We start from the raw sequence: 13,626 nt of genomic DNA on the forward strand, positions 1-13,626 counted from the left end.
ATTTTTTGAATGTTACATTTTTAGACCTAATAACATGTCCACACACCACGGCACCACGGTTATCTATTCCTGGTGCCCTGTGTATGTGTATGCTGCGAGGGTGGATTGGAAAGTTCGTGGCCTGTCTTACAAAATTAGAAAATATTTGGATAAGTTATGTTTTATATTTTCACGTAATTCCCCTCGACCGAGATATATGTACGCCACCTCTCCGGTAACGCTTCTATATCACTTTTTTAAAAAAATGATTCCTCGAGCCCTGTAAAATATCCCAGTACAACACTTTTCACCTCTGCATCCGAAGAAAATCATTGATTCTTAAAAACCTTTTTTAGGTTTTTAAACAAGTGAAAGTCCTAGAGGGCCACATCAGGCGAATAGGGCAAGTGCGGTAAAGGTTCGAACCCACAGGAACGAATTTCTGCCATGAATGCAAGGGACACGTGGACGCGCGCATTGTCTTTGTGAAACAACACCTTTCTTCACAGCATTCCTGGCCTTTTAATTCTGATTTCCTCACGCAAACGTCGAAGAATGGTGCTGTAGTACTCAGAATTGACAGTCTTTCCCTTTTGCAAAAAATCAATCAGGATAATGCTCCACGTATACACAAAAATTGATGCCATAACCCTGTTTGTCGACAAAATTTGTTTGGCTTCTTTTAGGACAGGAGATCCAGGTCATTTCCATTGCTTCTATTGTTGTTGCGATTCTGGTGTATGATAGTGTGCCCATATATCGTCCATAGTCACGAATCTCCCAATAAACTCCTCCGGATCACTTTCAAACAGTTCTAAACAAATACGGGAAAGGGGAGTCGATTGCATTTGTGGTTAACTGAAAGCAACTTGAGTATCCATCTCGTTGACACATTAGAAAAACCTAATTCGTTTAGGATAATGTTTTGCGCAATACCCCTTGTCTTAGCTATCTCTCGGATTTTGATTCTGCGGATATTCAAAATCAGGTCAAAAATTTTATTGACATTTTCTGTAGTTGTTGATGTTCAAGGCCTGTTACTGCACGGGTCATCTTCAATGCTGTTTCTGCCACTTTTAAATTCAATTACCCACTTTCTCACCGTGAAATATGAGGGCACGGAGTCTCCTAACGTTTCTACCATGTTCATATGAATTTCCTGTGCTGTTAAGCCCTTTTTATGCAGGTACTTAATGACAGTTCGATGCTCGATTTTCTCTATGTCACAAATTTCTGTCACTTTCACCGACTTAACGCCTAATAAACTCCTCACCTGAAACGAAAGAGAAATGAAATTTTACACAGTGACTACCAACGGATATAACTACGCAATTAATCTATACAAACATAAAGTAATTGCTTCATTTCTAGTCAGGCCACGAACTTTCCAATCCACCCTCGTATCATGTGTAAAAACTAGTGTTGCTCACGAGATAAGAGGAAACACGAGACAAAAGAGAACTAGTACAATAGAAAAGTTATATCTATCTGCGACGAAACTGTTTTCACGATACTTTTCGAAACGGAACAGCCTCGAATCTCAGTCTGTCATAATTTGGGAATGATGGAGCGCTCACTTCTGGGTCCAAAAGTCATTTTGGTTCGATTCCATGTCAGGCAGCGTAAGTTTATGATGACAACATTGTATACGTGGGTCCTTTAGAAGTTCTATTTCTTTCTACCTTCCCATTTCACTGTTTCTTTCATCATTTTTCTTCTTTGGCCTTCAGGGTATACTTAACTAAAGATTTAATTTCATTTCACTGCAATACATCAATAGGGTAGTCTGTTGTATTCCGAGTTTCTTCTAAGCATACTTTCGGAGGTCCCATAACAGGTTTGGAGGTTTGGATACAAAACCTCGCAGTTACAACCTCGCTGACCAAAATCTCGCCGCCGGAAACCTCGTGGCCCGAAATCTTGCCGGGCCGAAACCTCGCCTCTCAAAACCTCGTGGGCCAAAATCTCGCTAGTCCAAAACCTCGCGTCCCAAAATCTCGCCTGACTGAAACCTCACCTTGCTAAAAACCTTGCGTCCAAAAATCTCGCCTGGGCAAAACCTCGTGTTCCTGATCTAGGGACACAGAATCTTGCCTGGTCTAAACTACACGGGACGTAATCTCGCCTGGGAAGAAATGTCTTTAGTATAAAATCTCATCACGGCGATTTATTCGATGAAAAATGCTCTATATATGTATATATTTTGTAATAACACATAATTGCATTAAAATAATGACAAGAAAATACTCTAACGCGTGCTTTGAAATTCTGTACATATAAAAATGAAAATTACCATGTTTGTGACAGCATACCTCTTGAGCCACCCGACCGATCTCGATCAAATTTTCAACATAGATGAGGTTCGAGCTTGGGGTGTCTTTTTTAATTTCACTTTGACGGCACAACGAAGAGGAGGGAGATATATTTATATATATACAAAAAATTAAACTTGGTAACTCTTGAACCACGAGACCAATCTCGATCGAATTCGGCACACAAATCAGGTTACCTCCTGGGATGTTTTTTATCTTTTTACTTTGACGGGATGGCAGAGGGAAATGGTGAGATATAAAAATTCATAAAAATGAAAGTGGCTGCGTTTGTGACTTAATAACTCTTGAACCAAAAGACTGGTCTCGATCAAATTTTCAACATAGATGGGGTTTGAGCCTAGGGTGGTTTTTATTTCACTGTAACGGTGACCTTAGGAAATTCTAACAAAATCGAATAATACTTATGAAAGTATGAAATAGTATCTTAGTTTTTACGTCCCTCTATCATGTCCTGTAGATTAAAGGAGACGTAGATGATCAGAATGAAGGAAATGATGGAATGAAGAAAGTGGGAGAAAATGAGAATATACAGAGAAAGCCCCCACACACGATGTTTTGTATATTATTATTATTATTATTATTATTATTATTATTATTATTATTATTATTATTATTATTATTATTATTATTATTATTATTATTATTATTTAGTCGTTGAGCCAGAATCCAAAAAATAGGTTTTTGGTTTCATCTCTAAGGACTTGATGATATGTTCCTTTTTGTACTCACAGGGGTCCAAGGTGTTCATCAAATGATGATACCCTGAAATTTGTGGTAGCTTAAAGCCGCCATATTGAAAAATGGCTGCCATGTCTCTACATTTACGAGGTTTTGCGCATTTATCTCATAAACGGTTCCTCTTATCGAGAAAATGAAGAGGAATGAAATTGAAGAGGATAAAATTTTGCACATATTATGTTCAGTAATATTTTTTTTATTAGAACCAATCGATTAGGAGATATTTGCGATTAAATGAGAAACGGCCTTGTTTTAAATTGTAACATTTATTATTTTCCCTGGAAATATTTTACCGAGATACATATTTCTGAAGTATTTAATATTTGTACTAATAAGTTCCTTCAAAAATTATTCATGTTAGTCTTCATCTTCACTGCTGTCGTCATCAGATGACAGTCCAGCGTCGAAATCAGTGACTTTTTCACAGTTGAAACTGGTCTGTATTTTGCACATGTCTGTACATCTGAGGCTGTTGGAAAGGCACACACATGAAGGCATGGCACATTTTCTTGGGCAAGAACATGACATCAGTTCCAAAACAGCTTCAGGGGCAGGAGAACAGTCCATCCATTGTACTCCCAGACAAGATCTTCCCTCACTGTCCGTTGTAAAAATCCAGCCATGGTCCACTGGGGATGAAAGCTCTGGATCAGCTTGTAGACATTTCTTCCAAACGAGGGCTTGGTAGTTTGCTCTTCTTATATGTTGATAGAGCGAGTTCCGACATGGAGGAAGGCTATGAGGTTCAACAGACCCCTTTTTAGCAGAAAATATGCTGTAACGCAATTCATTGATGTCAGTGAACTTTTGCTGTCTAGAGTAGAGCTGGCAAACAAAGAACTCAAGCTGCTTCTTTGTTTCCTCTGATATATCAGCTTGAGTTCCAAGAATACTTAAAGCGGTTCTGAGTCTAGAATTTTGAGTCATTATCTTGTAGGCTGCAGATTTCCCCTTGCCTGCAAATGCACTTACTGCATCGCACCCAGTAAATGAATGAAGTCCGGGCAATGCTTTACACACTTCTTGACCTAGAAAAGCATTCATCTCACTCATGTTGTAGTGCTTTACTCTGTCACTAGATCCACATTTTAGAAATATTGATCCCTTGTACTTTTTCAACTGTTCTTCTATAGCAAATAGTGTAATAACAGCAATATCTGTGTCAAGGGAGTTAATAATTATCTTTTTAAATCCCGAAAGAAGAGCATGTTGTACGTGAAGAAGAAGTCGGGTATCCGACTCTTCTTGGAAACATGTCAACTCAGGAGCTTCTTGTGCCAGTTTGCTTGTAATTTTATGGCATTTTTCTTCACAAGTAACATACATAACTCGTGTATTCAGCTGATTGAGATACTGCTCGCTCTGCCACTCTTTACAAATGAAACGTATAAGTTCTTTTTTGTTCTCGTCATCAGATAAAAACTGCTTCCACTTTCGGACTGAATGGGCAGCAGTTATATGTTTCACTTTTATAAAATCACCGACAGCTCGATGTTTTCGTTCGCCACTTTTTATAGACACTTGTCTGTACGTATCAAAGACAACGTGAATTGTCTGAGAAAATACGGATTCTTGTAATATTCTCGAAAAGAGCTTGTCAGCTACTTCGCCAAATGTTTGTAGTCCCTGTGGCAGCTTTTGAACAAGGCACATTCCATCAAAGATGTTAACAGCGTCACTAGGAATTTGCCCATCAGTTGCAAAGTCTTTGGTCAGGACTTCCATCAGTTTGGACTTAGCAGTTTTTCGAATCGAACCATCAGGAGTAGCCAAAGACCATGGAAGAGGTCCCAGAGGGTACGAGAAAAAACTTTTCATGTCCAACTCTCTTAGGCTAGCAATGATTGCCATCTGAGCAAACAGATTTCTTTCCGCCTTGAAAACGAACTCTGTGTTATTCATCTTCACACTCTCTTTCTTCTTCAAATCAGAGAACGTCTTCAGCTTCTGCTTCTTGAGAGGCTTGAAAAATTCTTCTGGTTTTGAGTCTTCAGACAGACGATCTTTCGTGAATTTTTCATAAGCTTTTTGACCTACTTCATGTGCTCTGACCATGTCTTTGACAATTTCAGGAGTTGGCACAGCTCCAGTAGATAAACTGATCATATCTATTTCTTCAAACGGATTTATCCATTCATTGGTCATCAGGTTTTGTAACACTGAAACATCATGTTCATCTTTTTGGATCCTAGGCAAAGAAAGATCTGGATGTAGCACAGATTGTCCTGAAGAAGAATTGCAGCTTGTTTTTTCACGAACCATGTGAAGAAATCCTGCTCTCATATCAGAGTTTAAATAGTATCTTTCAACTGCTGCAGGTCTTTTGCTGAACTTCGTTGTACCTTTTGTTCCATGTGTGTCTTTATTTATGGTTTATTCAATATTATTTTCAGAACTTTTTAAGATCAATAACTTTTGTTAATTTTATTCCGTTAATTTGAGTAACTATCAACAAGGAAAAAGTAAAATAAGTGTAATATTAGCGGTCATTTTCCAATATGGCGGTCATTAGCTACTCTGTAACTGACAGTATCATGGATAAAAGCCATTCTGGTATTGTGTAGCATCAAACAATGTACACCAAGTCCACAGAGATGTAATCATGCAACTCCCTTGTTAATAAATGGTCTCAAAAATTGCAATATTAGCGGCCATTTTCCAATATGGTGGCCATTAGCTACCCTGTAACTGACCGAATCATGGATAAAAGCCATTCTGGTATTGTGTAGCATCAAGAAATGTATAGTACACCAAGTCCACAGAGATGTAATCATGCAACTCCCTTGTTAACAAATGGTCTCAAAAATTGCAATATTAGCGGCCATTTTCCAATATAGCGGCCAATAGCAACCCTGTAACTGACAGTATCATGGATAAAGTCATTCTGGTATTGTGTTGAATCAAAAAATGTATGGTACACCAAGTCCACAGAGATGAAACCATGAAACCTCCTGGCTCAACGACTAATTATTATTATTATTATTATTTGTAATATGGAATTGCATATTAACAAATTCATTGGGAAAACTTTAAGGAAAGATTTTATTCCGCAAGTTTTTGGCCAAGTGAGATTTTCGTCCGCGAGGTTTTGGACGACGAAGTTTTGACCAGGCGAGATTTTGGCTCACGAGGTTTTGGGCGACGAGGTTTTGGCCACGCGATATTTTCGACGGCGAGGTTTTGGCCCCCGAGGTTTTGGCCAGGCGAGGTTTTGGCCTGCGAGATTTTGGTCAGCGAGGTTGCCACCGCGAGGTTTTGTACCCAAACCTGTTATAGGACCTCCGAAAGTATGCCTAGAAGAAACTCGGAATACAACAAACTACCCTATTGATGTATTGCAGTGAAATGAAATTAAATCTTTATCCTCATTCCAGAGTTGAGCACTTCTCACTAAAACACCGTGCAGCCTTTTCCCTTTCTAGTGTGATTTGAGCAGCAGAAGTCCGTTAATGCATGGGTGGCATGACGGACGGAATTCAATGACACCTCATAATATAACACTCGGTGGCAGACTAACGGGACAATACAAAATGCAGACGTCCCCCAGCCTAGTGCCACATTAGCGCCAGATACCGATGCAACCACCATGATACAAACAGAAGTTGACTTCCTCTAAAAAAAATTATGTGCTGTCACTCGTCTAACCATACGCGACTTCCACTGTAGTCTCCGTGGCGTTTGACCCTAGTTTGAACTCGTACAGATACACAGCCTTATGACGCTCTGTGGATGTCTTATGTTCACTCTTTCCTTACGCAAGTTCATGGTGTAACTGAACTGACACAACCAGATAGTATGTTGAATATACCCACAGCAACAATTGAGCTTCGCCTTATCTCCATTCGCATTCAACTCATGGTGTGAGGGACAATTGAACACAGAATCTGATTTACACACATTCAACAAATAACTTTAGAAGAGACAAGGAAAATGGTTTGCTGTGTATTATAAATTGTATATTACTAATCTAGATGAATGGAGAAACAGATGGACGGATATTCAAAATAAGTTTCGTGGATAAAGACACATAAAACGTGTAAATACGTTGAAATCTGAAATTTTTCACGATCATAAGACTTTTTCTTACAAATTTATTTGGTTTGAAATATAAATGTATAGGTCCTGATAAGATATTATTTATTTAATTGTTATTTATTGTATGTTATTTATTTAATTGTCTTATCTATTAGAAATAAGTAGACTTTCATCAGAACTATCCTCGCTCGAAAGTAAAAGTTTAAGGCTTGATCAAATATCACAGGCTGCTCTAAATGGCTGAAATTATCATTGCACGCTATCCTTAATACTAGCAACAAACAGTTTGATTAAAAAATGAAAGGATATTCCGTACATGTTGTACCGATAGGCAGTTTCACAGACATGAAAAAAAATTAATCCAATTTCAATTCTGTCTAGCTTAGCGAAATTGGACGAACAATAAATGTGAATATATCATTGATTATGTACATTAGTCGTCATTGCATTTTTTTTCCTTCTAGATAACCACCAATCTATTTTTCCCTAGTTTGCTGGCAACAAAAAGAGAACATATGTACAATGGTCTTTCGCAGGTCAAAATATAGTTCCGGAGGTAAAATATCCCCCCATTCGGATCTCCGGGAGGGGGATGGCTTGGGAAGGACTATTGGCAAGAGCGCCGATCTGGGGGGCCGAGCCCCCCCAAAGCTCGTGTGGGCCCCATATTTTTATGAATATATATTTTTATATGCATTTTTATTGTTATATGTATTGTTATATATATATTTTATGCATGTCTCCCCCAAAGTTACAGAGAAATCGGCGTCCTTAACTATTGGACGAGAAAGTAATAATGGGGGAAAGATAGACAGAGAAAGAAAGAAAGGGAAGAGGAAAAGGTTTAGATAGGGACATGGAACATACGTACTACGTTACAGGGAGGAAAATTAGAAAATCTTAAAGAAGAAATGAAACAAAATAATCTAGATTTGGTAGGAGTTTGTAAAGTTAGATGGGAAGATAATGGGGTGTTGAACAGCGAAGGATATAGAATATTTTCCTCAGGTAATGAAAAGGGCGGTCATAATTGCGTAGGAATAATTCCTGGAAAGCGCTTAAAGGAGAAGGTAGTGAAAGTAGAATTTATTGATGATAAAGTTATGATGTTAAGACTTAAAGGGAAAACGAAGGATCTAGTGGTGATACAGACATATGCACCGACGACTTCGCATGCAATTGAAGAAGTAGAGGAAAACTATGAGCAAATAGAAGAAATTATAGATAAGGAGAAGAGGGATGCACTATCATTCTAATGGGAGATTTCAACGCAGTTGTGGGAGAAAAACAGGAAGGTAGTATCGTAGGCAAATATGGTTTAGGCGAAAGAAATGAAAGGGGAGAGGGACTGGTGAATTTCTGTAGACAGAATTCACTAGTAATTGGGAACACTTGGTTCAATCAGCACAAGAGAAGAAGATATACATGGAAATCACCAATAGACGGCGGAAGATATTAGATAGACTGTTATGATTCAGGACAGATATCGGAATAGCTTAAAGAACGCTAAGACCCTTCCTGGGGCTGATATTTTCTCTGATCATAATCTTGTGCTGGCCGAAGTAGTTATTCAACTGAAAAATGTAGGCAGAAGAAAAGGAAGCAACAAATTGTTGAATACTGAAAAGTTGAAAAAGTAGGAAACAAGAAATCTTTTCGTTGAAAAATTCGAAGAAAAATGTTCAAACGAGGAAAGGATAGGCGCAGGTAGTAACGTACGGTAGGAACATATTAAACGTTGCTTGCAGCAGGCTGCAGAAGAAACACTAGGTTACCGCGAACACAGAACGGCTAAGAAACCATGGGTTACAGAGCAGATGTTGCAGAAAATGAGGGAGAGGAAGACGTGGAAACGGTTGATACAGAAGAGGGTAGAAAGATGTACAGAAAATTAAACAATGAATTACGAAGAGAAACAGACAGAGCGAGAGAAGAGTTTTACAAAAGAAAATGTGAGGACATAGAAGAATTAGAAACAGATGGGAAATATGAGGAAATGTACAAGGAGGTGAAATCTACGGAATTTCGTAGGAAACAAGGGTGTATTACGATGGCAGTAGAAAATAAAAATAGGAAGGTAGTCACCGACAGAAATGAGGTCATAGGAAGGTGGAAAGTATACGTTGAAGTCTTATATAAGAGTAGGGATAAACCGTCTAGCCTAAATGTTGAAAGTAGAAAATGAAGTAGGCGAGGATGATAAAGGATTTATTATTGTTCGGGATGAGTTTGAAATGGCTATATCCGATATTAGGAATGGAAAGGCAACTGGAGTAGATATCATACCAATCGAATTCATTAAAAATGTGGGAGACAAGGGAAAGAGGGAATTGTTCTGACTATGCAATGAAATATATGAAACAGGAGAGTGGCCAAAATACTTTCTGAAGACGATCATGATACCGATGGCTAAGAAATCGAATTCAAAGAGATGTGAGGATTATAGAACTATTAGTCTCATATCTCATGCAGCTAAAATTCTGCTCCGAATACTGAACAGAAGGTTATATGGAAGAACAAATGTAAAAGTTGAGGAGGAGCAGTTCGGGTTCAGAAGGGGCAAGAGCACAAGAGATGCAATTGGATTATTAAGGGCGATCGGTGAAAGATTTATAGAAAAAGGGAAAGAGGTGTATGTTGTATTTATTGATCTAGAAAAGGCTTTTGACCGCGTGAATTGGGAATTGTTGTTGGGAGTTCTAACGAAGATAGGGTTGGAATGGACAGATAGAAGACTCATAAGAGACTTATACATGAACCAACAAGTAAGTGTTAGGATAGGGTAAGAACTGACGGAAGAGAGTGCAATTGGAAGAGGAGTTCGACAAAGATGCTGCCTCTAGCCAACACTATTTAATGTCTATCTAGAAGAGATAGTGAAAAATAGCCTATATGATGATGACGGCATTTCGGTAGGAGGTAGAATGATTAAATGCATAAGATTTGCAGACGATATGGCGCTTGTTGCAGAATCTGAAAAGAAAATCAATAAAATGTTACAGAAAATGAGGAAGGGCTTTGAAGAATATGGGATGAAAATAAATGTTAGAAAGACAAAAGAAATGGTGATTGGAACGAAGGGGTCTGTGTCAAATAAAAGTGGGAGAGGATAAAATAGAACAAGTGAATAGTTTTCGATATCTGGGTAGTATTCCTAGTAATGACATGAAGTGCGAACGTGAAATAAAAGCAAGGATAGAAATGGCGAAAGAAGCCTTTAGGAGGAAGAAAAGTCTGTTTTGTGGGTCCTTGAATAAAGAGTTCAGAAAAAGAATCATAAAATGCTTCATGTGGAGTGTTGTACTATACGGAGTGGAAACGTGGGGATTACATAAAAGTGATGAAAATCGACTGGAAGCCTTCGAAATGTGGGTATGGAGAAGAATGGACAGAATTAGTTGAGTCGAGCGAAAAATGAATGAGAGTGTGCTAGAAATGGTGAGGGGGGAAAGAACACTTTTATATATTATTAAGAAGAGCAAGAGAAACTGGTTGGGACATTGCCTAAGAAGAAATTGTATCATGAGGGACATCCTAGAGGGTATGGTGGCGAGAAAGAGAGGAAGGGGGCGAAGGAGACTATAATTAATGGATGATATAAAAACAGAAAGATCATACGTGAGGACGAAGAGGTTAGCGGAGGACCGTGGAGCATGGAAGCTTCTCAGCTGCTGCAAGTGACCTGTCAATAAGGGCAGAATACCTAAGATGATGATGATATCACTGATGCTTTTGGTATAAAAAAAGAGTGGATAAAAATGCATATGTCAATATGTAATGAATGGGCAAGATAAAATATTAGTATTGGTTGTTGGTCTAATTGAAGTTTAGTATCCCTTTCAACAACGAGCTTATACGAGTCGTAGACGTATAGTTTTAGGTGGAATCCGAACCACCATGATATGTTTAAAATTCAAAGCCTGACTTCTGAAAATCGAACCTGGTACTCTGTATACCAAACGCACGTGAACTACTAGATACCTAATCTACGTTGCTAGTGGGGAGAGCTAACATATTAGTAGTATTATTATATTGTAGTATACTGCGTGATTATGTATACAAACAATGCCTTGTACTCTTGCTTGTAAACATCATCACATGAATTTACTACACACCGCGTGAGATTATTACGAGCAGCAGATGATGGACCACTGGCACTTTCTACGTAACACATGACGACAGGTCAGCAGCAGTGCCACCGCCACTCTGGAGACCTGTAAATTCGACAGCAACCAGCGGACAGTTCTCTGGTATCCCTCCTACTGCCTGCTTCGGAGCATTAGAACCACCTAACCCCAAAGCTTCGTATGCTTCCTAACTCTTGGTTATTCCTTTCCTCCTGGCTTAGCCTGCTACGGAGCTCTGTTGGGAATCCTACCACAGTTGCTTAGCCTGCTTCAGGGCTCTGTGACTTATAACCCCCTCACTGCTTGCTTCGGAACATTGGAACATTGGGAGTTTCCTTCGCCACTCTGCTTAGCCTGCTTCGTGGCTCTGTGGAGATCCCGTCTCGGCCACATGGTCAACGACTACCTAATTTCAATCTGATAAATTAGAGGAAAGCACTTTTCTAGTATTTTCTGTAAATATTGTTACATAGTGAATTTTTATTTTTAAAAAACGGTAGTGGGAGTCGATTCCGGACTTCGTTATTATTACTAGCTCTACCTACCTATAAGTTTTACAACATTATAACCTTGTGTTGTAATATTAGTTATACAGTACAGTACCTAAGGAAATAATTAAGAGATTGTGTTACCTTCCTCGAAGCAGAAGCCAGACTAATTATGAACATCATTACATATACGAAAGTACAAGAAGATTTCTACAGTAGCATTTCTCTCTTTCTAGCAATACAGTCAAAACTACATGCAAAGTACATTCGAATCACATTATTTCTTCTTACCTGCCACACCACCAGCCAAAATAGCTGCTTTAGTGGACACTTCTTGCTTAAACTCTCCCTGAATCACATCAACTAAGTATTCATACGATCCAACATATATACCAAATGAAGGGATATCTCTAAGAAAATTGAACATTGATGGTATTACACTCTTATTTATAATTTATTACACGTATATTGGTGTCCAGATGATGCACAGGATAATTGCTACGATAGGAGTGGCCAATCCATAGCACGTATGCCACAAATTGAATCGGATTGTTTCTAAGCAGCAGAACAATATTAGGAACCGAAAGAGTAGGGAAAAAAATAAAATAAACTACAGTTCAAAAGTCCATGCTTGGCATATTGAAAATTCTGCAAGTGTTAACCGTTGTGCTTCGAATTGGCCACCCTTGCTCTAAGATTTTAACTCCTGTGCTGAGCACTTTTATTTTAGGTCTGATCCTAAATCAAATCACTATACATTTCTTTAAGCAGCAAAGTATATTATCGGCATGCTTATAGGCTACAAAAACTCTTCTTCTTATCAAATTTCTAGCTACGAGCAGCGCCGTAACTAAGATTTTGAGGGGGGCAAGCATTAACATGCGTATTTGGGCCCCCTAGAAAAAGTTGTTTTTCTAATTCTTGGGCCCATCTTTCTTTTACTCTTTATGGGCCTCCCGCACGGCAAGGTCTGCTGGGCCGTTAGTTACACCTCTGGGCCCGTTCAATACATGACAAATTAATTAAGGGGACAATATTGACAAATCTTAAAGCCATACGAATAAATATTATTTCTAGGGTCCCTAATAGTGGGCATTTTTTACTGAAATGGACCCACGACACATTTTTGTTTTATTTACCTTTTGTGTGCTGTTTTGTTTATGTAATGTAGTGAACCTGCTTGATGCTTCACTGCATAATACGATATGGTTTCTTTACATTCAATGTACTCTTCTATCGAATAAAATGGGTTCGCTATTAATCAGTCATATACATAGTTTCTTATATCCTTTTCCTTATATCCTAGTTTATGTTAATTTATCAAAAGCTGTTGTATAGATGCTGTTAGCTTACTAAACAGCTTCGATCCTACAATTAAATAGCTATTTTTGACTTACGATAATCATCAAAGATACATCAATTTTATTACAATAATCCTGTCTGTTTTCTACTGCAAAAATAAAATATCATATACTTAACTACTACTATCCCAAAGCAAAATGCCATATCCAATTATACTGTTAAAACACAAAATATGGATTTCTCAAATACAGTATTCATAAGGAATTGTATTATCTAGGTTTCTTAAAAGACATGGCACTTGGGGGAGTTTTGTACACACATAATTGACATGCTGTACCTAGGTTAGTTACCTATATATATCTAAATTTAATCTCAGTCCCATTATACTTTTTCCTTATCATTATGCTACTTGTTTATTCTATCTAGATTTAATGAAAACCGTTTATTTTAAACCATATTGCTTCTTCCATTAATCTGCTTTCAGCTTGTGTACAGATTTCTTCAAAATTTATTCTTATTAAGTAGTGAAGTATCATCCGCATATAGAATTGACATAATATTGATATTTAGAACTAAATCATTTATCATTAGAGAATTCAAAGATCCCTGCAATACCCCATATTT

At 38.1% G+C, this 13,626-nt stretch overlaps 1 protein-coding gene across 6 annotated transcripts in view; it reads right to left on the reverse strand.

Moving 5' to 3' along the window:
• The window catches only part of LOC145664307 (solute carrier family 25 member 45-like), an 88,269-nt gene that overhangs the window by 5,811 nt on the left and 68,832 nt on the right, over positions 1-13,626 (reverse strand). For 2 of the 6 annotated variants that reach the window (XM_081730855.1, XM_081730857.1), the window contains exon 7: positions 11,992-12,110. The exons of the other annotated variants lie outside the window; for them this stretch is intronic. In XM_081730855.1, coding sequence (XP_081586981.1) covers positions 11,992-12,110 — 119 coding nt within the window. The remainder of the gene's footprint in view (positions 1-11,991; positions 12,111-13,626) is intronic. 6 annotated transcript variants of the gene reach the window in all.

Source organism: Thermobia domestica, chromosome 11, assembly GCF_964235325.1.
Source record: "Thermobia domestica chromosome 11, izTheDome1.hap1.1, whole genome shotgun sequence".
Classification (NCBI taxonomy): Eukaryota; Metazoa; Arthropoda; class Insecta; order Zygentoma; family Lepismatidae; genus Thermobia; species Thermobia domestica.